This window comes from Callithrix jacchus, chromosome 5, assembly GCF_049354715.1.
Source record: "Callithrix jacchus isolate 240 chromosome 5, calJac240_pri, whole genome shotgun sequence".
NCBI lineage: Eukaryota > Metazoa > Chordata > Mammalia > Primates > Cebidae > Callithrix > Callithrix jacchus.
The window spans coordinates 33,983,110-34,008,991 of record NC_133506.1 but is presented as its reverse complement, the minus strand read 5'-3'; the positions used below and the strand labels follow the sequence as shown (position 1 = coordinate 34,008,991).

The 25,882-nt window shown below is 38.7% G+C and overlaps 1 protein-coding gene across 47 annotated transcripts in view; it reads right to left on the bottom strand.

Moving 5' to 3' along the window:
* Positions 1 to 25,882, bottom strand: part of RALGAPB (Ral GTPase activating protein non-catalytic subunit beta) — a 129,820-nt gene that overhangs the window by 8,999 nt on the left and 94,939 nt on the right. For 27 of the 47 annotated variants that reach the window (XM_078371644.1, XM_035298592.3, XM_035298594.3 and 24 more), the window contains 8 exons: positions 23,759 to 23,865; positions 21,821 to 21,973; positions 19,124 to 19,333; positions 12,295 to 12,453; positions 7,769 to 7,934; positions 5,051 to 5,173; positions 3,303 to 3,439; positions 584 to 692 (listed from right to left, as the gene is read on the bottom strand). In XM_078371644.1, coding sequence (XP_078227770.1) covers positions 584 to 692; positions 3,303 to 3,439; positions 5,051 to 5,173; positions 7,769 to 7,934; positions 12,295 to 12,453; positions 19,124 to 19,333; positions 21,821 to 21,973; positions 23,759 to 23,865 — 1,164 coding nt within the window. The remainder of the gene's footprint in view (positions 1 to 583; positions 693 to 3,302; positions 3,440 to 5,050; positions 5,174 to 7,768; positions 7,935 to 12,294; positions 12,454 to 19,123; positions 19,334 to 21,820; positions 21,974 to 23,758; positions 23,866 to 25,882) is intronic. The other 20 variants (XM_054255340.2, XM_078371641.1, XM_035298597.3 and 17 more) reach the window with 1 other exon arrangement.

The following is a 25,882-nucleotide window of genomic DNA, read 5'->3' as shown; positions in this document are numbered from 1 at the left end:
AAATTAAAAATTCTCCTTCATGACATTTTTTAGCTAATTTCATCTAAAGCAAAGAGTTTTTAGAAAATATGTTCTGTGGTCTTTGAGGGTTTGGTTGAAAACTATCACACTTTCCAACAAACTCTGGGCTATATGAGATTCTACACAAAGTATACATTTCTAATGCGTTACGCTGCCTATGTAAAAATCATAAAAAACTTACCCAGAGTGTAATTCTTAAGGACAAATTAAGCTTTATACTAAAACAAGGCAGTAGCTGAAGAGATGGTAAGTGAAGTGCTTGCCCTTCTCCTTTCCAAAGGTCCTGGAATGACTGAGACCAACTGGCAACAAACCACTGATTGTGATGCCAACATGAATAGCTAAATGCTTTGTATCTATTAGTCTCATCAAATCTTTACATCTATGAAAAAGGTACCAGGATTTAACAGAGGAGTAATCTAAGGCTTAAAGAAACTGAGTGGTGGAGCTGGGGTGCAAACCCAGGCTTGCTGAACTCCAGGACTAGCTCCTAGCCACCACACCTGTAGACACTTAACAAGTCATTGTCATTTTATTTATGGACAGAGTCCTCATACAGTACCTATATCATCATAGCGTTCCACCCAGACTACAGAAACTCTTGTCTCAGGCCCAAGGGGAGGAACAGGGCGACCCTGAGGCAGCTTCCTCAATCTGGAACTGGGACTGAGCTGTATGGAAAGGAAGACGGAGAGCGGGAAAAAATAACAAGAACAACAACAACAAAACTGGCTTAATAAAACCACCCAGTCATTCATTTATCAAGATGCTCAGTGATACAAGTATCAGGCCATGGAAAAATCACTTCAGGAAAATGAGTATACATTTCCAACAAAGCTCTTCTTTGGCTCCTGTTCATCAGTCTTAATTTAAGTAGGACAACAAAATGAAGGCTTAAAATTGTCAAAGGAAAGAAATGCAAGGAATAATTATAATTTGCATTAATAAAAACAAAATTTACACACAGTATCTTAATGAGGGCTTAAAGAATGTGAGTCTGTCTCTACTAGGGACAGAGAGCAGTATGCTTCCCCATCACAGCAACATCACTACTTGCCTGGGGATCCTAATCTCTAAAATGTCCCTTCAGCAAGTTATTCCTAGTTTCTAGACTAAATGTCTCCTACTGCAATCTATGCCTAATTCCTTGTCAGTAGAAAGAAAAACAGAGTTGCTCGGGCCTTTGTTACCATGCAGTGTGCTTCTGGCTTCCCGCCACCCTAATCAACTCAAAGTTTCACTGCAAGGCTATCAGGACTATGTGGCTCTCCTTTAGCAAACTGGAACTCTGAGCTGCACCTCTTTAGAGGCATGCAGCAGAGCTAAGTTTATGCTAAAGTCCTAATCAAAGCTCATGTATACAGAGGGGAGAATCTCATACTTTAGGTGAATTTTAAAATTAAACTCCCCAGATGCTTTTATCTACTCTGACAGTCACAGAAAATGGCAGGAGCAAGAGATTTCTCCCAAACTAGTGACAGACATCAGGCCACATTCACAGACTACTTTCTTAGCATCAAAACTCCTAATCAGCTTTGACTCTGACTTCTTCTATCTCTGACCTCTAACTCTAGATTTAAAGAGCTCCTGTGATTAGGTCAGGCCTACCTGGAAAATCTCCCTTTTGATTAACTCAAAATGACCTAATTAAACCCACAAAATTCCTTTGCCAAATATTGTACCATAATCATGGATATCTTATCATAGTCACAGGAAAGGACATTATACACAGGCAAAGGTCACGGGGGGTTATCTTAAAATTTTACCCAACACCCTGACTTTTTTCCTACAATCTTGCTCAACTCACCTCAATAATTCTAGTGGATTTGAAAAAAACGATTCCTCGGGGTTTTCTACTTACATGATCATGTCATCTGCAAATACATACAGTTTTACTTCTTTGTTTCTAATCCTTATGTACTGTAGCTTCTTTTGTCTTATTTCTCTGTATAGACCCTCCTCTACCATGTTGAATGGAAGTGGTGAAAATAGACATCCTTGCCTTGTCCTCCATCTCAGAGGAAAAGCATTCAAGAATAATGTATAATGTGTAAGTATAATCCTTAGCTATAGGTTTTAGCAGATGCTCTGTATCCAGCTGAGAAAAAGTTCTATTCATAGTTGGCTGAGAACTTTTCTCATAAATGAGTATTGAATTTCTGTTAACTGCTTTTCCCCCAATCTATTGAGATAACCATATGATTTTGCTTTTTTTTCTTTTTTAGTTTGTTAGTGTCTGCAAACTACAGTATAAATGAGAAATAAAAGCATGGTGCTTTATCTGGGTTCTGAGGAATAACTATGCTGTCATTCAGAAAATGAGTATAAAGGCAGCTATCGCTGAATACTAGATCTGTCCACAAACAAATCTCAAATAAAAAAAAAATTTAAGTATCAGATTTAGCTAAAATCTTGCATTGCTATGCAATACTGACTGCTCATCTCTAAATTGTATTCTGTAAAAATCATTTAAAAACTCCTAATTTTCAAATCAGTCTATTCCAGGGACTATTACACGACCTGGCATTTTTTCCTAAATGAATTTTAAAGCTAAAAACTTCCCCGTATTCTCTTCGAAGCATATACTTACATTAATAATAATTTTCACTGTGGAAGAAAGCCAACCTAAAATCCTGCACAATGGAGGAACGCCTTTAGTCAAGCTGACACTTCCGTCTTTGTTATTTGTTCTAAGTCAATCTTCCTGCACTTCTGACCTGATTCCGTACTTTTGCTATCACTTATGGGTATAAGAGATAACATGAGGGTAAAACACAGATAAAGAAGTAACATTTGCTGATAAGGTCAGAAAAAAGATAAAAGCAAAAGCTCTTCTTGTAGTAGGAGCTGTGTTCCTCACTCAGAATATTTATCCACATACTGAGTTATTCTCCAAAACGTTCCTATTTTTATATGGTCAGACTTGTTTAAGATGAACATTATAAGATTAAAGACAAAAAAACACGTAGTTACTACAATAACTTTGGCGGATATTCAGGGACAAAATTTAAACCTAAGCTTAAAAAGGAACAGGTGAGAGAGATGGAACCAGAATGGTGAAATCAAGAGAAACTACAAAGGCTGTCTCAGAATGAACTATTTGTTGCAGGGTGAAAAAGAGAAAATTGTGAGAATTTTATTTTAAAAAATTACATTACTAAGGAATCAGTACTCTAATATAATTACTTTCTGGGTTAAAGTTAAAAGCTTTTCAGGCAAGATTCTATAACTACCCCCATTCCACTACAAAATTTTGGAGACATACCAACAAAGTAACTTACCCTCTGTGAGGAATTAAGATTGTCTGTATGATTGGGGAAAAGCTCAAGTGTCAGGGATGGCTGTTTCAGAATTCCTGGCATAAGATCCATATTTGAATCACTATCTTGGTCTGAGATGTTACTTTCCAATGAATCAGCTACAGGGTAAATAAAAAAAGCAACTATAATACATACCACTTATTTGGAGCAAAAGTGTTAAAACTAATTATGCTCACCAGTCTCACTTAAGTCACTTAAAGCATTGCTTCCAGAGCAAGAGCTGATGAACTTCAGTACTAAGTATTTTAGGCTTTGCTGGCCATACAGAATATTGCATATTCTTTTATTTTAATTGTAACCCTTTAAGAATGTAAAATCCATTCTTGGCTGCATTTGGCTTGTGCCACTGTAGTTTGCCAGCTCTTGCTCTACTGATAACTAAAATAAGACTAGAAAATATTTGAATTTTCAGATGTAGAATGTAATAAATGCCATTATTACTCTCTGAATTATTTTGATTACACATTAAATCATGTAGCATTGTGCCATATAGGCACTGAGACATCCAGAAGCTACAGCAGACCTAGTCTCTGTGATTAAGAGCAATCTGGTTGGAGATAAGCACACAGGAAGTTATCCTCTACCCCATCCAAAACAAACAAACAAACAAACCCCAAGTATCAGAAACAGGAGGAAGCTGAGCTGGAGTGGGCACAGTTGGCATAGGGGATGTTTCACAATAGAAGACAAAGACCCAATTGCAGGAGCTACCGTGAAAGGACAAGGCTCTAGCTCTGGGAGGACTTGTCTGGTACTAACAGGCTAGGCAAGAGAAACCAAGCAGGTATGTCCTCAAAGAGGACGGACAGGTTCTGGCTTCTGGAATTATAGTAGTAAACCAAAACCTTGAAAGAAAGTCCAATAGCTGCTATAATACAAATCTAAACCATGGAAGGTCCAACCTTCCAGGGATACAGCTGGCCCCAGACGGTAAGACAGGGAGGGGCCTAGAGTGAGAAATCAAGGGTCAAAGTACAAAGGTTAGGAAGCTACCAAGGTAGGGCACAACAAAAATCATTAGTCTGGAGATGAGACTGTGAAATCCTGATGTATAGTATCCCATCCTACAAATGATCTCAAAGAAGAAGGTGAAGTTTTCTACCTACTGCCTGACCACCTACTTGGTCAGGCATAAAGAAACAGGTTTAATTTGCAAAAAGCAAAGGTTCTGGGCAAAACAAAACTGTGAGTTCAGACTAAGAAGTGACAATTACTCCCAATCCTTAAAAAGAAAATTTTTGACCACCATCTTTTCTAGGCTACTTAAAAGTCTCTTGCTCAGTGTTAGAAGAATGGCCAGATGCTACCATGAGATCCTTCTAGTTGTAGGATTCTATGTGGTTCCATGCAAAGGCTCTCATATGGAAATAGAGAGTAGGCGAGGGATCACTCGTAATTGGAGAAAGAAATGAACTGGAAAATAAGCCTATGTATTGATTAAACTAATTAAAGAAAGCAAAATATGGGTTGAAGTGGGATTCCTACACTATTTAAAGATTATTAGAGGGTCAGTCTGCTTGTCTTTAACTACTTTCTGTAAGAAACTTAAGAGGAGATACCTTGTACCTCTCTGCATAATCCGTTATAATGCCTTAGAAGCTAGAGAATGCCTCAGATCACTTCAAAATCTCTTCCAATGCAGTAATATCCCACAACCCAGGAATATAAAAATAGATCCTAAAATAGGCCCATGCAGAAAATGCTCTTACTTAAGGACTCCACAGGAGAAGGAACCACAAAAGCTATTTCTGTAAGGGCATCAGCATAATACAGCACCTTCTTCTGTCCGTTGAAAATGCTAGCTCCAATATCTTCAGAGGAAATCACTTCTTCTAGGAAAAAGAAACACTAAATTACTGCTTCAAAAAGTAGAAAAAAACCAGTATCATCTTGCTACCTGAAATGTTAACTGGCTAATAAAGTGATAAATAAAATATATGTTTCCAACAAGAACCAATTAGTGTGAAAGAAAATATAATGCTTATTAAATGCCTTTATTTTTAAATCAAAAAATCTTAATTTCATAATTTCTGAAACAACTATGTATCAGACCACTTCTGATTAGCAGGGCTTTTAATTTATAAAGCAGATTAAGGGAGCAGTCCTTTGGATCAGGTAGATAAATAATCAAAAGGAAGACCAGCCCAGTCCCTTAGAAGGGAGGTGGGCCAGAGAGGCAAGCAGGCAGAGGCAGAGGAAGAGAGAGAAGAAAGAAGAAATAAGAAAAAAGAAAAAAGAAAGCAGCAACAGCAGCAGCAGCAGGAGGGAGGGGGAGAGAAGGGGAAGGGAGAGAGAAGGAGAAGAGAGAGAGTGCGCATGTGCAGGTGGTCTCTGGACTCTTGCTTTCAAGACATTTCTATCCCTGGTCTTTCTCTATGGCTCCTCATATTGGCCTATGCTCCACCTTCCTCAATGGTCAGTGACATTGTATAAAAACTACAGACAGTTTTGGTAACAGTATCTGCTCTAAGACTGAATTAACAAAAGAAATGCTCATGAGAGCTATATAGTTCTCAATTAAAATGAACTCAGTGTCCTACCAGTAATACATAAAAGACCAACAATCTGACCAAAATTGGGCAGGGAAATGAGCCAGTACTTCTCAGGAAATAAAAATATGATAAGATATGCTCAATCATTATTAAAAATTTCTCATCTAAAAAACTGGAAGATACTTAATGCTGGTGAAGGTATGGCAAATAGAAAGCTTAAACCAGAGGTTAGCAAACTTTTTCTGTTAAGGACCATACAGTTAATGTTTTGGGTGTGGTAGGAAGGTCTTTGCCACAACTACTCAATTCTGCCATTGTAGCATGAAAGCTGTCACAGACAATGTGTAAACTGGGGTTTGATCGAGTTCTAATAAAACTTTATTTACAAAAACCGGAATGAGCTTTAGTTTTCTGACTCCTAGTGTGGACTCCAGGCAGGCACTTTTTATCTGCTGCAGTAGACGCTGTGGTTACTATCCCAACAGCCACTCTATCCACCCCTATTCTGCAGCAGGCAAAATGTGCAGATGGCACTGATCCAATACTAGTTCTATCCTGTCTGTTATCTCTCCACCAGAGTCATTCTATCTTTCTTGCCATAAGGACAGGCTTGGGATAGTCCAATTGCTATATAGTTCTGGATTTGAGGATTAGGGGGTTCTGAGATCTAGCTAATCTCTCCTCTTGAGGCTGCTGTGGTATGCGAATGTAAAGTCTGGAATTGCCTTTCTGTACTATTAGAGAAGCCAAGCTGGGGAAAAGTAAAAATACAGAGAGCAAAGGTAAAGGAAAATTGTAAAGAAATAAAACAGGAATGCTGATCAAATGACACCAAAATTTTAACCAACCTCTGGAATTTTCAGTTACATGGGCAATAAATAACCTTCAAAATCTAAGGCAGTTTGGGTCACATTTTCTGATACATGCAACCAAAAGTATCCAATTGACATACTTATCAAAACGAAAAATGTGCACTGGACTTAGGCATTAACCACTTTAGAGAAGTAATATTAATTTTCCAGTGACCTCAGGAACCCAGGAACAGAAAGCACTAGCCAGGTGGGGCAAAGGTCTTAAATTTAAATTTATACTTGCTCTGGTACTTGTTATTCTGATTACAGTTTCTCAGAATGGGCAAAAAATCCTCAGAGATGATCAGCTGTTTACCACACAGGGTTTGGTATAATATCCCAAGAATGTAATCTTTAAGTGTGACTCTTCTGACAGCCACAGTTGATAAAACACACTGGTTAACAGAAAACTACTTATTAGACAAAACATGCTTGTTAGGAAGCTGTATTGTTTTGTATGGATGACCTATATTTATTATAGCATTTGTACAGAAAATTGAATCTTACTCATATTATAAAAAACGAAATAATCAGCATGGGAATAAGCCAGTCATTTTGTGTTAATTAACTCTATCATTATGTGTACATGTATCTTTCATATATACTGAAAATGTCTAGAAGAATATATAAACTATTATTAAGTTATCCCGTCAGGACTGGGATTAGGGTAAGGATCATTTTCCTTTATATACTTCTGTGTGTCTGTTTGGTTTTTTGTTTTTTAGAGACAGGGAGTTGCTCTGTCACCCAGGCTGGAATGTGGTGGCATGATCATAGCTCCAACTCCTGGCCTCAAATGATCTTCCTCAGCTTCCTGAGCAGGTAGGACTACAAGTGCATGCCCTCAAGTCTAGCAAATGTTTCCATTTTCTGCAGAGATGGTGTCTAGCTATGTTGCCTAGGCTGCTCTTGAACTCCCAACCTCAGCCAATCCTCCCAACTTGGCTTCTCAAAGACAGGCATGAGCCACTGTACCCAGGCTGGTTTTGTGTTTTTAACAAGACTATAAATCATAGTAAAGGGGGAAATAATCAAGACTAACAAAACAAGAAACAACTGACATATGAAACATTGTGAGTTTTACCTTGTTGAGATCCTTCACCATCATCACAACAATTAATAGACCAACTGGTGGAAACATGCCCAGTCCAACCAGGGTGTCTGCCCACATCTACTGACCAGCCAAGGGAAAGCAAAAATTCTAGGAAATGGGGCTGAACAGTTCTGGAAGACTCCACGTTCTTCAAAATCTGAAATACATACCAATCATCAGCTATAATGAAGGAAACGAACATATCAAAATAGATCTTCATAAAAATTGGTTAGCCTTTGAAGCTTCTGACAAACCATGTCCAAGCTCAGAATAAACTTAAGGATATATCGCTATAGAGAAAAATGCATTCTCCTGATTTAGACAGATTTGGATTGGATGAGACTTGGGCAAGTTTTTTAACCTCAGTTTCTTAATTCATAAAGTAGAGATAATAATATTGGTTGTGAAGTAATGCAAGTAAAGCTCTGAGCTCTCTTCCTGGCAAAACAATTACTGAACCAGGCATGTTTACTAACAGACTCTGTGTCCCTGCCTTCACAGAGTTTACTGTCTAGTTAGTGAAAAATATTACACAGGTATGCAATTATTTAATTATAGATCTTGACAAATACTATAAAACCTACCAAAATTCAATAAACATTAGGTGTAATTAATAAATGGGTATGAAAATATCCTTTTCTTAAGCCAAAGAAGAGAATTCCAGGAAAAATGAAGTGACCAGAAAGTTCTCTCCTCTTCACTAAGCACTAAATGTAATGTGTGGGCTTTCAATAGGCCTCACAAAGAGTCCCTCATTCTAAAACAGTGATTCTCATCTGGGGTGATTTTACTCTTCAGCGGACATCCAACACTTGGAGTCATTTTTGGTTGTCATAACTGGTGAGGCACACTACACGTATCTTGTGGTAGAGGCCAAAGATGCTGTTAAATGTTCTAAAATACACAGAACAGTCCCCATAACAAATAACTTATTCGGCCCAAGATGGCAATAGTGCTGCTCTTGAAAAATTTACTTCTAAAGGAAGGAAAACAAGGAATTCCTTTCCAAATTAAAATGCAAGGGGGAGGGTAGAGAGCAGAGTATATCAAAATCATCTGGGAAATCTCCTAAAAATAAGGTTCTCTTCGCCTGCTCTAGACTTTCTACACTAAAATCAGTGAAGGCAGAATCCTGGAATCGCTATTTCTAAAAATTCCTCCAAATGACTGTGATGCAGCCAGTCCACAGATCACTGATGTCATTCACACAATGCTAATCTATGCCAAGATTCTACAGAGGCCTGTGAAAGTCAAAATATAGGAAGTACATCCATTGCATCTAAACCCACTGTAAGTCATTGCAAGGTCATTACCTCTTTTTTTTTTTTTTTTTTTTTTTTTTTTGAGATGGAGTTTCGCTCGTTACCCAGGCTGGAGTGCAATGGCGCGATCTCGGCTCACCGCAACCTCCACCTCCTGGGTTCAGGCAATTCTCCTGCCTCAGCCTCCTGAGTAGCTGGGTTACAGGCATGTGCCACCATGCCCAGCTAATTTTTTGTATTTTTAGTAGAGACGGGGTTTCACCATGTCGACCAGGATGGTCTTGATCTCTTGACCTCGTGATCCACCCGCCTGGGCCTCCCAAAGTGCTGGGATTACAGGCTTGAGCCACAGCACCCTGCCAGTCATTACCTCTTAAACACAAAACCAGTCTCTTTAGACGGGAACCTATTTAGTTTAGGCATATCCCTTCATATTCTTATGAGTGCCGAGAAACTGACTTAACAACCACTTCTAGTTTTTGCAATTCAAATTCTCATCTAGAAGTAAAACTTTTAAATAAACAATTTCTGAAAATTTAGTCAAGAAGCAATAAGTGAATCAAATGCAACTTGCATGCCACTTGCTGGCAGCCAGAAATTAATCTTAATCTACCCTGTGGCTAGGGAAGGCAGGTCTCGGACATCCCAAAGGAGATCTCCGGAAATCTTCCTTGATTCCTAGTCACCCTCAGCTTCTAAAAACCTAAGGAAACTGAACTGGGTTAGGAAGTGCCTTAAGGGTTTATGTTTTCTTCTTGTACAGGTAGGAGAAAATTGGCTTCATTATTCTCAAACAATGCACTGACTTCCTTCAAAACAATCTCTATAATTAATCCAATTTTACTGAGGTTCTTCTAAAACACTCTGAGCCCATGGGTCTCCTCTCTGGCTATCACCAGTCCACCTTCTCTTAAGCTCCAAGCATATTAGACCCCATAATGAATTTCATGAAAATACAATACTCTCTTTACCCTGAAGAATTTACAAATTATTATTACTTTGTCACTGACAATCTGCTTCTGCCTTTTTTTTTTTTGAGACGGAGTTTCACACTTGCTACCCAGGCTGGAGTGTAATGGCTCGATCTCGGCTCACCGCAACCTCCGCCCCCTGGGTTTAGGCAATTCTCCTGCCTCAGCCTCCTGAGTAGCTGGGATTACAGGCACGCGCCACCATGCCCAGCTAATTTTTTGTATTTTTAGTAGAGATGGTGTTTCACCATGTTGACCAGGATGGTCTCGATCTCTTGACCTTGTGATCCACCCGCCTCGGCCTCCCAAAGTGCTGGGATTACAGGCTTGAGCCACCACGCCCGGCCTGTGCCTCTTATCTAGAGTTAATGCATACCTTAAATACCAGCTTAAATGTCTTTTCCTCCAGGCCACCTTCTTAAAATCAGATTATGTTTTCCTGCTCCTATAACATGCTTTAATGACCCTTTAAGCACCCTTTACTATGGCTGGTTGCTTATTTACTCATCTGTCTTCCCCTCTATACAGTAGTTTTAGGGGGCCAGAAATCTTGCAGATTTTGTTCGCTACTATAACCCTGGTACCTAACAACAGACACTTATTAACTTTATTGACTCAGTACCATAAAATGAAAATAACTTTCTCATAAGTCAATGTTCTTTTCTAGGAGCTCACAAATCATTTGAAACAGTGCTTCTAGTGTAAACATTTGGAAACTCTGATAAATTTCTTTAGGTATGCTAATTTGATTAGCTGATGGTCTTACAATGACTACAGTAAAATTCCAAGATCATGTAGTCATAGTGCCCTTCACATTTGAATACTACATTTTACAAGTCTTCCTTTGGCTCTTCCCTACTTACAGTTGGTAACTGCCTGCCTATTCCATATTTCAATTATTCCTTTCCAAAAACACTTCAAGTCTCCTGCCATTTTGCTCTCAGTTTTCCATTCTCACTTATCTTACATTTTTCTTCATCCTTCTCCTAGTCTCTTTGTTACACATATCCATGTATGTTTTACTTAGTCCTTCTGTTTTTGTTTTGATTTTTTTCTTTTTGAAATAAAATCTCGCTTCTTCACCCAGGCTGGAGTACAATGGCGCAATCTTGGCTCACTGCAACTTCCATTTCCTGGGTTCAAGCAATTCTCCTGCCTCAGCCTCCCAAGTAGCTGGGACACTACAGGCACCTGTCACCACTTCCAGCTAATGTTTGCATTTTTAGTAGAGACACGGTTCCACCATGTTGGCCAGGCTGGTCTCGAACTCCTGACCTCAAGTGATCCACCTGCCTCGGCCTCCCAAAGTGCTGGGATTACAGTGTGGGCTACTGCGCCTGGCCAGTCCTTCTGTTTTTATCCTATATTTCAGGTGTTATTTCCCCCACTGCACACTGCATTCCTCAACTGAAATGATTTGCCTGTAAAATTACTAGGAAGGTGAGCTTCTCAAAAGGGAAACTATTACTCACTTCTGTATCCTGGCATGCAGAGCCACAGGGAAGATGTTCAATAAATATTTGTCGCTGTTGTTTTGTTCTGCTTGAGCCTTACTTTAACTTTTTTATGACTAACCTTCTGTATTTCAGTTTCTTTTGTCTTATAAATCTGAATTCCGGAAGGGGAAGAAAGATATGATAAAGCTCCTATCTAAATCACATTCCTTAAGGGCCAAAAGACTCAGGACTCCTAACACGGTTTTGATTAATTCTGTTTTCAAACTGGTTCATAACAAGTCTTTAGGCATCGAGAACAAAATACTTCTTAACAACGACAAGTGCATACCATGTAAAATTTTGTATATGAGAATGAAACTTTTTAAGAAATGTTGAGTCTCCCTCAAATTATCACGCCCATAAAAGCACTGAAATTTAGTAGCAGTCATATCTCACTCCCGCTTAAGCTAAGTAATCATTTCGAAACTGCCTGCTAATATGGACTCTAGATTGAGTGTTGCCACCAATAGTTCATAAACTAATCTAATAGTGCTTGACATCATAGCTCATACCCTACAGTTCAATCACTAATCAATGTTATTTCTGTAAACCAATGAGAATTCCTAAAAAACAACTTTTGTTCTGCTCTACTGACTCATCCTTTTTATCTTTAAACATGTGAGCCTCTCCTTTGTTCTTGGAAGCACTCTCCATCCAGCATTTCCCAGGCTGCAGTCCTCAATTTTGGCTCAAATAAATTCTCCAAATTAATTTTGCCTCATTTATTTTCTTTAGATGTGTATTTATAGCACAAAAAAATTACCAAAAAATAATTCCGTAACTCTTACCTCTTGGTTCGTTTTCTGACCTGGCTTCATATAGAAAATAAAAACTGTGTCAAAAGGACGACACGGCAAGAGATCCAGATACCCAATGTCATCAAAAAATCCAGGTATCGTAGAATCAAGTGCAATAAGGTGAGGAGGTAGACGACTATTTGGAGGTTCCTGCCACCAAAAGTAGAAAGGACCAATTACTACCTATTTTCACTGTTATAATTATAAAAACAGTACTTGCTCATAGTTTAATAAAAATTAAATTTAAAAATATAGAATGGTAGGAATAAACACAACTATAATCTTCAAGAAATTATTTAGCATATTTCCTTATAGTTCTTTTATTTGCATTTTTTAAAATTAAAGACAACTGAGATTATATTATGTAAATAAATTTGAATCCTGTTTTCTCTATAATATTGTGCTATCCAGAACTTACTTTTAATACACCTTTTTTCTCATTCGTTACTGGTGGAATGTGAAATGGTATAGCTACTTCGGAAGACACTTTGGCAGTTTCTTACAAAGCCAAACATAGGCTTACCATGCAATGCAGTAACTGCACACCTTGGTATTTTCCCACATACATCCACACAAAAGCATGCACACAAATGTTTATAGCAGTTTCATTCATAATAACCGAAATGTAGAAGCAACCAAGATGTTTTTCACTAGGTAAATGGATAAATCAACTGTGGTACATCCATACAATGGAGTACTATTCAGCAATAAAAAGAAATAAACCATCGAGTCAAAAAGACATATGAAGAAACCTTAAATGCATATTGATAAAAGTGAAAAAAGCCAGTGTGACAGGACTACATACTGTATGATTCCAAATATATGACATTCTGAAAAAGGTACAATTTTAGAGAAACAGTACAAAGACCAGTGGTTCATAGGGGTTGAGTGGGGAGTGAGGAGGGAGGGATGAATAGGTGGAGTAAAGCAGATTTTTAGGGCAACAAAACTACTTGTATAACAGTGTAATGATGGACACATATCATTACACACTTGTCAAACCCCAGAGACCTGTACAGCAGAGTGAACCCTATCGTAAATCACCAACTTCAGTTAGCAATGCACCAATATAGGTTCATCAATCATAACAAATACATCACATCAATGCAAGATGTTGGTAACAGGGGAAACTGGGCTGTATGACAGCTCTACCCTTTCTGCCAATTGTTCTGAAAACCTAAATCTTCTCTAAAACAATTAAGTCTATAAATTTTTCAAAAATGCGTTTTTGTTTCGTTTTCCTCTTAAACCCCTATCTTCTTTGAGATCTTGATCTTGCCAAACAAGGTTTTGCTGACCACAGTGTCTTTTAGGAAAGCATCCTCCAGAGAAAGCAAGAATGATTGTCTTTCACACTGGCAAGGATTGTGAATCTAGTCTTCTAGTCAATTACATAACATTCCTAGCGAGGAGGAACGATCCAAGATGGCCCAATCGCTAACATCTCGGGATTGCAGCTCTCAGTGAAAGCGCAGAGAACTAGAGGACGCCACACTTTCAGACAAATTCTGGTCGCTCACGGAGCAGAAGATTCCCAGTGGAGGAGTCACACGGGTTGCCAGCCCGACTCTTGTGGCCGACGCAGCGGATTCACCGGCACCTCGGCGCGGCAGCTCTCTGAGCAGAGAAAACAGGGCTGGCTCCTCTTCTGACCGAGGTTTGGAGGACCCACACGGGTCCCCAGCATGACTCCTGAGGCCGGCCCAGCGGCTGTGACGGCACCTAGGCGCGGCTCGGCGCAAAGTAAACGAGACTGGATCCCTTTCTGACCGAGGTTTGGAGCCCCAGGAAGGCAGAGTCGCCTATTACGGACACAAGAAGGAAGCCAGACAGGAGAATCCTGGGCAGAAAAGCACCATCAGTCTTAACGCCGCTGTTCTGGCCCTGGGAACTAACAACCTGGACGTCCACTCAAGAGACCTAACCTGAAAGTTGGTAATTTCAAAGATGACAGGAGGAGAAATTTACAATGATGGGAAGAAACCAGCGTAAAAAGGCTGAGAATACTCAAAATCAGAACGCCTCTCCCTCTAAAGATGATCACAGTTCCACATCAACAATGAAACAAGGCTTGATGGAGAACGAGCGCATCCCAATAACAGAATCACGCTTCAGGGAATGGATAATAAGAAACTTCTGTGAGTTAAAAGAACATGTTGTAGCCCAATGTAAAGAAACTAAGAACTTTGAAAAAAGGTTTGATGAAATCCTATTGAGAATAGACAACTTAGAGAGGAATATAAGTGAATTAATGGAACTGAAGAATACAGTACAGGAACTCCGAGAAGTATGCACAGGTTTAAACACTTGAATTGTTCAAGCAGAAGAAAGGATATCAGAGGTCGAAGTCCAACTTAATGAAATAAAACAAGAAGACAAGATTAGAGAAAAAAGGATAAAAAGGAATGAGCAAAGTCTCCAAAAAATGTGGGACTATGTGAAAAGACCAAATTTACGTTTGATTGGTGTACCTGAATGCGACGCAGAGAATGAATCCAAGCTGGAAAATACCCTTCAGGATATTATTCAGGAAAATTTTCCTAAACTAGCAAAGCAGGTCAATATTCAACCCCAGGTAATACAGAGAACACCACAAAGATATTCCTCAAGTAGAGCCACCCCAAGGCACATAATCGTTAGATTCACCAGGGTTGAAACGAAGGAGAAAATACTAAGGGCAGCCAGAGAGAAAGGTCAGGTTACCCACAAAGGCAAGCCTATCAGACTTACAGCAGATCTCTCAGCAGAAACTCTACAAGCCAGAAGAGAGTGGGGGCCAATATTCAACATCCTCAAAGAACAGAACCTTCAGCCCAGAATTTCATATCCAGCCAAACTAAGCTTCACAACTGAAGGAAAAATAAAATCTTTTATGAACAAGCAAGTACTCAGAGATTTTCTTACCACCAGGCCTGCTTTACAAGAGCTTCTGAAAGAAGCATTACACAGAAAGAAACAACCAGTATTAGCCTTTCTAAAAATATACCAAAAAGTAAAGAGCACCAACATAAAGAAGAATTTACATCAACGAATGGATAAAACAGCCAGTTAACATCAAATGGCAGTAACCCTAAATTTAAATAGACTAAATCCCCCAATCAAAAGACCCAGCCAAAACCCAATGGCATGTTACATCCAGACCTGTTTCACATGCAAGGATACACAAAGACTCAAAACAAAGGGATGGAGAAAGATTTACCAACCAAATGGAGAGCAAAAATAAATAAATAAATAAATAAACAAATAAAAAGCAGGAGTTGCAATTCTCGTATCGGATAAAATAGATTTTAAAGCAACAAAAAGATAGTGGTAAAAGGATCAATGCAACAACAAGAGCTAACGATCCTAACACCCAGATACATAGAGACTTCGATTCAATGAGACAGAAAATTAATAAGGATATCAAGGACTCAAACTCAGATCCGGAACAAGTAAACTTAATAAATATTTATAGAGCTCCCCACTTCAAATACACAATATATACATTCTTGTCAATACCACATCACACCTACTCATAGGTTTAAATGAAACATTGATTGGCCATTATTAATACCCATTTTTTTTTCAGAATAAAGCAATATTTCCGTTCACCCTCCCTCTTTCTCTTCCTCTTTCTTCCTCTCCTTTACTCATTTTTTTTTCGTTCCTTCTCTCAAAAAAAAAAAAAATTCCTAGCAAGGTTTAGAGCAAAAAGACATTAATATTTCTGCAGTCAAACAGAAGTATATTCACACTAAGTGACATAAGATTACAAATAGCCTCATATCAGTTTAGGTCCAACTTTGCCACTAAGTGAATTTACTACAAATATATAAAAAATTTTCCAGTTTTCAGTTTTTACTTTGAAATAATGGATAAGGAATTGTGGACCTCAAGCATGTTGCAATACACCTTATAGTCCAGAATGTCCTCATTCTTTTTTTTTTTTTTTTTTTTTTTTTAAATAAGGTGTTTCCTCAGCTTGTTCTTCTGCATGATCTTCTAATCTGGGAATATAACATATACATATTTTGTATCTCTTAATAATTTTTAAAAGTTTCTTCCTCTAGGTCTTGTACATAGTTTGTTAAGGTAACTTTTGTCCGTACTACAGCTATAAATGGGGCATTTTTGCATTGTATTTTTAAGTGAGTATCATAGAGATAATCATTAATTTTTGTACTTTTTTGTATGGCAATCTTAACTCTCATTTATTTTAAATATTTTATTGATTTTCTTATGGTTGTCTAACTAGAAGTCATATTACCTACAAACTGCCTTCTAATTTCCAATGATTTTTACCTCTTAGTTTAACATTTCATTGACTTTTCTCATTTTGATACTGTGCTGTCATTATATAAGAATTTATCATGGTGGGAAGGTCGTCAAATCTTTATTTTGCAATTTCCTGCTAATCTATAATTATTTAAAACTAGAAAGTTTAAAAAACTGCATTGGCTTTGGGAGGCCGAGGCGGGTGGATCACGAGGTCAAGAGATCGAGACCATCCTGGTCAACATGGTGAAAGCCCGTCTACTAAAGATACAAAAAATTAGCTGGGCATGGTGGCACGTGCCTGTAATCCAAGCTACTCAGGAGGCTGAGGCAGGAGAATTGCCTGAACCCAGGAGGCGGAGGTTGCGGTGAGCCGAGATCGCGCCATTGCACTCCAGCCTGGGTAACAAGAGCGAAACTCCGTCTCAAAAAAAAAAAACTGCATTGGCTAAGAAATTCTCATTGTTAAATAGTCATCAAGGTGGATAACCTTTACCTCTGATTTTAACAAAAGATTCCTCTGGTTTACTCCTGTGTTGTCATTTAGAGAAATCTTTTAAAGTAAGAACCTACACTAGTAGTGCTTAGTTTATATTTTTAAAAAATCAGAATATATTTTCTAGTAAATACCAACTTACTGTTTCATTGACTGACCTGCTAATGGGAACAAATTATTTTCTTAATAGCTTTATTGATATTTTCCAATAATCAGTTGTTGAGTTCCTGACATAAACCTTACTTGATCATGGTAGACAATTCACTTAACATGCTATTAATTCAGAATTCAGTTTGCTTAGCATTCCCTTTAATTCTTTTGTACATATATTCGTAAGTAAGACTGGTTTGTAGTTTTGTATGTATGAGCTATCAGGTTTAAGTTATTAGAAATATGCTAAGGTTCATAAAATAAACCAGGTTAACTTTCTTTTTCCTATGTTCTCATGCAGGTGAGAAAGCATGAGAATTACTTCCTTAAAAGCTTAAAAGTTTCAACTAGAATAGATAACAGGAGTGGAAAACTATAATCTCAGAGACAAGGCTATTAGGGCCTTTCTTATCTCCCTGCAGTTCACAGGAAGCATTAATTTTATTTTAGTATATTTTTATTTACTGCTTCTACTCTGTTCAATTTTCGCCACTAGAAATATCTCTAATCATTTGCAGCCTGCGTCTTTTTACCACTATAGTTCTTATAATTTTCCTCTCTGCTCTTTTATTCTGCATTTTAAGTTTTTTATGTTCATATACTGCATCGAACTCAATTTTCTACAGTGAAAAATATTTTCCCTCTACATGCTGAAATATGAAATCAAAGAGCAATGGCTCCCTACTTTCCTACAAAGTTAAATGGCCTGTAACCAGGTAGTTCCTAGGAGTAAGGGCATGGGACAACTTACAGAATAAGCAACTTCTTGCTTGGCAATCTTCAATTGTACTTTTCAAAACAAATAGGACTTAGAATAAACTCCAAGTCCACCTCCAAACAAGTTATTTCACATTTTTGAGCCTCTCTGTCCATATCCATAAAACAGGAATAGCATTCCTTGTCGTGTAATTTTTTTGTTTTCCAAGAGACAGGGTCTCAGTCTGTCAACCACACTGGAGTGGAATGCAGTGGAGTGACCATAACTCACTGTAACCTGAAACTCTTGGGCTGGAGCGATCCTCTTGCCTCAGACTCCCGAGCAACTAGGACTATGGGCATGCCACCACACCCAACTAATTTTTAAAAACAATTTTTTTGTAGAGATGGGATCTCGCTATGTTGCCCAGGCTGGTCTCGAACTCCTGGTTTCAAGTGATACTCCTGCCTTGGCCTCCCAAAGTGCTGGATTATAGGAATGAGCCACTGCATCTGGCTGTAAAATTGTTTTAAGGCTAATGGAATTAAGAATAATGGCAATATTATAGCCTGGCTTACTTTGTGCTAAATACTATACCAAGTATCTTCCACAAGTTAACACATTTAATCTTCATATGATCAATGAGATGAATACTTTTATCATCCTCACTTTATAGATGATGAGGAACTAAGACAAGGTAACTAACTCACCAAAGACCACCTAGCTGGCAAGCAGTGGTTCCAGGACATAAAGCCAGATAGTTTGATCTCACAAACTGGACAACATAAGAAATGCCTGGCTTACAAACACTATAGTATTAACTTCATTCCTTTTTAAACGTGGCATGAAAGAGCAAAGTTAATTGCAGCTTACATTTTTAGTAATAACACTTACTAAGGGAAGACTTTTAACATTCTTTTTCTAATAACGTATAGATTTCATTTATCTGTATAATATGGGTCCTCCATTATCTAGGAAAATTCAGAGTTAGATGTATTATCCAAGTAGTCCCCGCAGACAGAACTCTGAATGCATTCATGGGGTGACCTATCCTGTAGCACAAAGTATAACCTACGCAGCACAGAGTTTCATTTATTTGCATGCAGAGTAAAATGTTAACCATTTTTTTTTTAATTTGCTTCTATCCTCATAAAAATATTTTAGCTCGTCAACTGAACGTTAATTTGTGAATATATTTATTCACAAAAGTTCATGAAAATTACCTTCAATGCTTCTAAGGACAAAAATCCAAAGTGTGAGAGGAAAAGGCGGGCTGTTTGGAATTCCTGGGCAGGAGGCGGTGGCTTGCAATCCGTAACTGGGTCGGGAAAACTTCTCTTCTGCAATTCCTCCTCACTCTGTTGCTCAAGGTGTATTTCATAAGCAATCTGCTGGGCCATGCCACTCCTTAATTTTTCATGTCTCTCTTCTAACTGAAATAAACCAGATGTTTCATTTTTTGAAACTATTATCAAACTAACAAAGACAATCTTAATTTTTTTTTAATTTTTTTATTTTTGAGACAGGGGTCTCTCTCTGTTGACCAAGCTGGTCTTGAACTCCTGGGCTCAAGTGATCCTCCTGCCTTAGGCTCCCAAAGTGCTAAGCTTACAGGCATGAGCCCCACTGCACCTAAATCAATCTTAATTTTAAAATAAAAATAAAGGTACAAGCAACATTTACAGTGTCTTCACTGTAAATGAAAACAGTCAGTCTCTGGTCCCCTTCAAATAGGCAAGAAAGGGGGCAGGGGCAGAGTTGTTGCTCCTACCCCTCCCTTCCAGATCACTGTCCATCTTTATTCACCCTGACGTGCTCTCTATGTTTTGAAATCCTCATCTGTATGGATGACATGATTGTACTCTTAGAGACTTCTCCCACCTTTCCTCTTTTTCTTCGGATCAATCCATGTTTAAAATTCCATCCCCTGATGAGTGATGATCCTTCTAACAACCTGGCTCAGAATTCTGCAAGCTCCTCCTTAACCTTCACAACTTTGGCCATCCATGAAAACAAACTTGAACCCGGGCTGTGCTCTGCTTTCCAGGGCTGTAAGTCTGAAATTCACTCTCTAATCATAAGTGCCCTTGTGCAGCTCTTATCCCTTCCCTCCCTAAGCTAGTGCTCTACCATCACTATGGTGCACTCAACCTGTCCCCCTGCTTTCCCACCCCATTAGCATCCTTCTGGCTTCATCTGCTTCCCAACTAAGCCAAAGCCCCCCATATCTAACAGCTAAATACCGTCTCCTTAAGCAGATTAAATGGCTGTGTTGAACCTTCTCCTTCCAAACGTCCATATCTGTGAATCTCCACACCAAATTCTTTACTTATGCTCCCAGATCCCAAGGACTTTTGAAGAAAGTCAGCAGAGTGAGTTAAATAACTTCACTGTAGCCAATGATACTTAACCTCAGCTGGACTGCCTGGTAATTCTTAAGAATTGTCTTGGATCCCCTATTACGCTACCAAGAACCAGAATTACAATTTTCATAAGCTTCTTCAATTACCCTCCTTTCCTCTCTAAATGTCTCTAAACCTTCACCTACTCTCTCCTTCTTAGAAGTATCCTTTTTCTAGACTAGACTTGACCCTACTGCCTCTATTACTTGTAAGTCCCACTGCCCATCTTAGAGTGTTAGCCAGACCCCTCTCTACTGGTTCCTTCCTTTCAAGCTATAAGCATGTTCATAATAGTCTCATCCTTGAATGTAAAAAAAATATTAAAAACTAGCCTTTTCTTGCCAGGTGTGATGGCTCACACCTGTAATCTCGGCACTTTGGGAGGCCAAGGTGGGTGTATCACCTCAGGTCAGGAGTTGGGAGACCGGCCTGGCCAACATGGTGAAACTCCATCTCTATTAAAAATACAAAAATTAGCTGGGCGTGGTGGTGGGCACCTGTAATCCCAGCCACCTGAGAGACTGAGGCAGAAGAATTGCTTAAACCTGGGAGGCAGAGGTTGCAGTGAGCCAAAAAACGCACAAGTACACTCCAGCCTAGGCAACGATATCGAAACTCGGCCTTTCTTTCCTTAATGAGGCCATTTCCTCAAGCTATAATATTACCCATTATTACCCTTCCCTTTACTGTTAACAGTGTAGTTTCTATTCACTCAATACATTCACTCCCCAGTCCTTTGAACTCTGCCTCCTACTATACACACCTGTTCTCAAAGGTCACCTACAGTTTCATGCCAAAATCCAGGGGACTTTTTCTATTCCTTCTCCCTGATCTCTCCAGCATTGGAGAGTGTGGCCCTTCCTCCATTCCTGCTCTTCTATTCTCTCATGTCCTGACATACCTCTGTCCTCGACTTCTTAAAATTCTTCTCCCCTGACCTAAGAGGTCAATTATCTAATTAACTCTCTAAATTAATCTAAAGCCAAATAAATTTTTCCCATCTTCCCAAAACTATCCTCTTCCTAATGTCTATATTTCTGTAAATGGCACTGATATCTCTTTGTCACTCAAGCTCAAAATCTAAAATTCTTTGGCTCTTTTCCTTCCCTCATCAATTCAAGACTGCTTGGATCTACCTCCACAATACATTTTATATATTAAACTTCTTATCAGTGAAATAGTCCTTCCTTTCTTATAAGGACTTGGATTGTCATAATAGTCTCTGAACTGGTCTTCCTTCTCCAAATAACTATACTACCAGAGTCTGATCATGTCACTACTTTATTGAAATCTACCATGAACAGCCAGGCAGCCCAGTGACACCTCTCTCTAAGAGATGTGCAGTTCCATTTGATCAGCCACAAGCTGTATTTGTCTGAAACATGGTAACCTCCTGGATGACAGAGACCCTTGTCATCTTGAAAATCAACAATACTAAAGGCATTGTCTTGACCACAGAAGTCATTTAAGACTATTTCTATTCATCCCCTTAACAACAGCTAAAAATAATGTACTTACTTCTTCAGTGACTATTTCATGCAAATCTGGAATGCTGAGATCTGCTTTCACAAAAGGAATCTTGTCCACCTCTTCAGGAAACGGCCGATGTTTCACAGAATATTTAAATCCAACATCATTTTTAGGAACGGGGCGAGGTTCAGGCACAAAAAGCTGTTAAAACGAGTAACATTATGTTTATTACACAGGGTCTAAGACCCATCCATAATGACATGTATTTCCCTGGTCTCTTAGATGCCTGTGTTTCCCTAGGATTACATGTCACAAAAACTCACTGAGAATCTGCAAATGCTACAGATAACAGGAAAGGTAAGCAGCCTGTGCCCCTGTATATTCTATTTTTCTAAAAATGTTCATCAACTTCTCATAGCTCTTATGACTGAAAAATAGGCTGTGGACCTCTACTGCAACAGATCTGAATCCCGCATATTCAGTGGTAATCCAGTGGGTAAAGCATTTTGGAGCTTTAAGATCAAACTTTCTTCCCCAGGGGCTGTCACATCATTCCATATAATAAAGTACAAGTCTGGTCTCACTGGGCATCTCTACAAAGTGATTTCAACAAGAACCTTAGTGTGGTTTAAGAGAGTATGGGCAGCAAATCTAGGTCTTCATAGCTCCAAATCCATGCTTTTAATATGTATAGGGGTACACGATGAACCCTGAACAAATTTGAGCCCCTTTCCTGGTCCTCTTCCTCTTCAGTGCTAACTTACTAGCTTACAAAGTTGCTGACAGAATGTGATCTGCACAACAGCCCCAAGAGAAAATAGAAGAGTGCTCCTCACTGGGTGATAAACACATCTAACAGAGACATCTAGGATATTAAATGGTTTTAGGCACATGCTCCAATTTTGTGGTGTCTCTCAAATGCTGGTGAAATATTAAGTCATATTTTTAATTTTTAGTAGCAGAAGTAAAAGCTTACAATGTTATAAGTGAAAAGAGCAGTATACAAAATGACTCAAATTCTATTCAAGAGTTACTGTGTATGAAAAGAAAAAAAATGGGAAGGAAATCCACCAAAATATTAGCAGTGGTTATATCCCTCTGGATAGTGAGTACAGGTGATTTAAAATTTCTTCATTATATTTCCAACTTTTCAATTATTAGTCACATAGTTACAAATGTAATAAAGCAAATAAACTGTGCACCCCAAAAGATTTCATTAAATTATACATAGCATGCGCATACACACACACACACACACACACACACATTTTTTAAATAAGCTAGGTGTGGTGGCTCATATCTGTAATCCTAATACTTTGGGAAGCTAAGGTGGGAAGATCACTTGAAGACAGGAGTTTGGGACCAGCCTGGCAACAAAGCAAGACCCTACCTATACAAAAACTTTTTTAAACGAGCTGGGTGCCATGGCATGTGCCTACAGTCTCACCTACTCCTGAAGCTGAGGCGAGAGGATCACTGGAGCCCAGGACTTTGAGGATGCAGTGAGCTATGATCATACCACTGCACTCCAGCCTGGGCAACAGAACAAGACCCTGTCTCTTTAAAATAAAAATAAAAAATATACAGCATATTACCGATTATTATGTAAGAACAAATCATAGAAGGTAATTTGAAACTAAGTCCTGTTGCTGGACACATCAAAGGTCTCACCAAATTTTTCACGTATGGTATATAAAATTACATGGAAAAAAACTGGGGCCATTGTCCACACAGCAATTATTCCTAAGTAGATGTCAGAATCACCTGGAAAGCTTTTCGAAAAGATACCTGCCTTGAAGATGTCTTTAAAGAATAATGAGTAGATCTGGAATTCTAGGTTTCCAGATGGTTCTGTTATGAACCCACTGACAGAGAATCTGGCTAGGAATCAAAAATATTTATTTAATCTGTAATTTTTGTTGGAATGGCATCTAACTTTTAAATTACAAAACACACACACACTTCCCTGTAACTTCTGATGAATACCTTCTGATTTGCTTTTGCTCCTCTGGGTAAAAGACAAAGCTGTTGCGCCCAAGCAAGTCTTCCAGACATCCCCCGGACCAGCACAGTGACAGAGGGGAAAAAATCATCTGGAATAAAATGTGTATATAAACGTTTTAATTTCAGACAACAACCATTTAAAATAAACTTGATATCAACTGCAGAGCTTCTCATAATCAAAGGTCCAACAGTGCTTCCTAAGCTTTGATGCTTTGTGTACCATCTTTGTGGTTTCTGCCATACCCATGTACTCTAAGCACTACTACTTTGTATCAACAGCTCTTGTGCATCATTTTTCTAAATGGAAAATCATGAATTTTGGCACGTTAATTATATAATTTTAAAGCACATGCTTAAAAATACGTAATGTTCACTAATGTATCAACTAAGATCATCTCACATACCTCCAGTGGTACATGTACACATCTGTGGGAAACACCGTCCTAGTAAATAATCCTAACCTCCCAATGTTGGGAGCAACTTAAGTGCAGAAAGATAGACTGGGTGTTTGCAGTGTTAGTGTTATCTCTGCCCATGCCTTTGTGTACCACTGCCCACCACAGACAGGCACTGTTCCATCTCAGCAGAAGTTCAGGGGTGCAGTGGGGGGGTAAAAAAAACTCAGGATGGACTTCCTGAGTGACCCAGATCCTTCTTTTTATTCTTCTGTCTCAGGTGTGGGAGTCAAACACCGTCAAACTTCTCTGTAATTTCTTATTATTAGAAACTATTAAAATGTCCTTGTAAATCTATATAATTCCAATTGCTTATATTTTTGGTAAACTTCCTATGCAATGAAATTATTTGGAATGAGAGTAGAAGAGTCTTTAAAAGGCCAAGAAGCCTGAAGGGGACACTGGGATTTTACAGATTCCTCAGCAGATGGCTTGGGAGTAGGAGGCTGGAGGAATCACGAATAGGCACAGGCTAGAAAAGAAAGCCAAGCAAAATCCAGGTATAGGGTAGAGAAGGATGAGATGCCTGTAGAAAAGACTTGGGAGCAGCATTTCTGGATTTAGGCAATAATAGAAGGCACCATTCTTTTTCATATTAATGTCACGGTATCTCACCACACACAATGGAAATTTATGATGGTATTCTTTCATCTCAAACTACAGGGAAATGTCTCACTTTCACTTTATGGATTTATGAACTCCTACTCATATCATCAACAAAATTGGCACAGGACTCTGTTCACCTTTACAAAAGGGAAAAAGGCAAATTTTTACTCACACAGCAAATCCTATCACTATGCGACAATAGTAATAGAAAGCAACAATACAGGGTTTAGAAAATGTGGATTTTAGTCCCAAGTAACCCTGGGCAAGTCATATACCCTCTGTGAGCCTGAGCTTTTTCTCTCATAACTAAGGAAACTGTATACCAGGTGATTCCTTGGGTCACTGTATACCCACAAATTCTGAAACCTTCACTTTCCTTCCCCTCTGAGAATATGCTTCTTTTAAACACTGGCTGATGCCAATTACCATCAGGAAAAAAAATGTACTTTTGAATCATCTGGGTCGCAGTGATAATCACTTAGTGTGAGATGGCTTACAACTGAAGGGAGAGGGAAAGGAGGAAAACCAACCATGTTGTGTTAATGGAAAATCACTGAAGGGTTTTCAGTAGGGCACTGGCATGGTCATTTGTGGTTGAGGATGAATACTATGGTGGCAGCAAGTAGGATAGGAGTAGGGTAAACATATGTTGGAACTGACAAGGGGTCTGGCGGTTGGAGAAATCAGAGTAAGTAGGAAACAACTGTGATGATTTAGGTGAGAAATAATAAGGTCCTGCACTTGGAGATGGAAACTTAGAAACGAATTATATAAGGGAGTAACAGGAAGGAGCAAGTAAAGATAACTCCTCAAATTTCTAGCCTGTGTTAAGTAGCACCAACAACTGATACAGAACATGAGGAGTGAGAAGCAGGGGAGTAGAGGGGCAGGATCCAAAGTTCAAGGGGGAAGAAAAAGTGACAAAAGATAAAACAATGTATCCCACTAAAATACCACATTTTAGAAAACTACAGAACTAGTTCAGATGTACATAAAGAGCCTTTAAGAGACTCTACTTAATACGTAGATTCTATTTTTTGGCTCC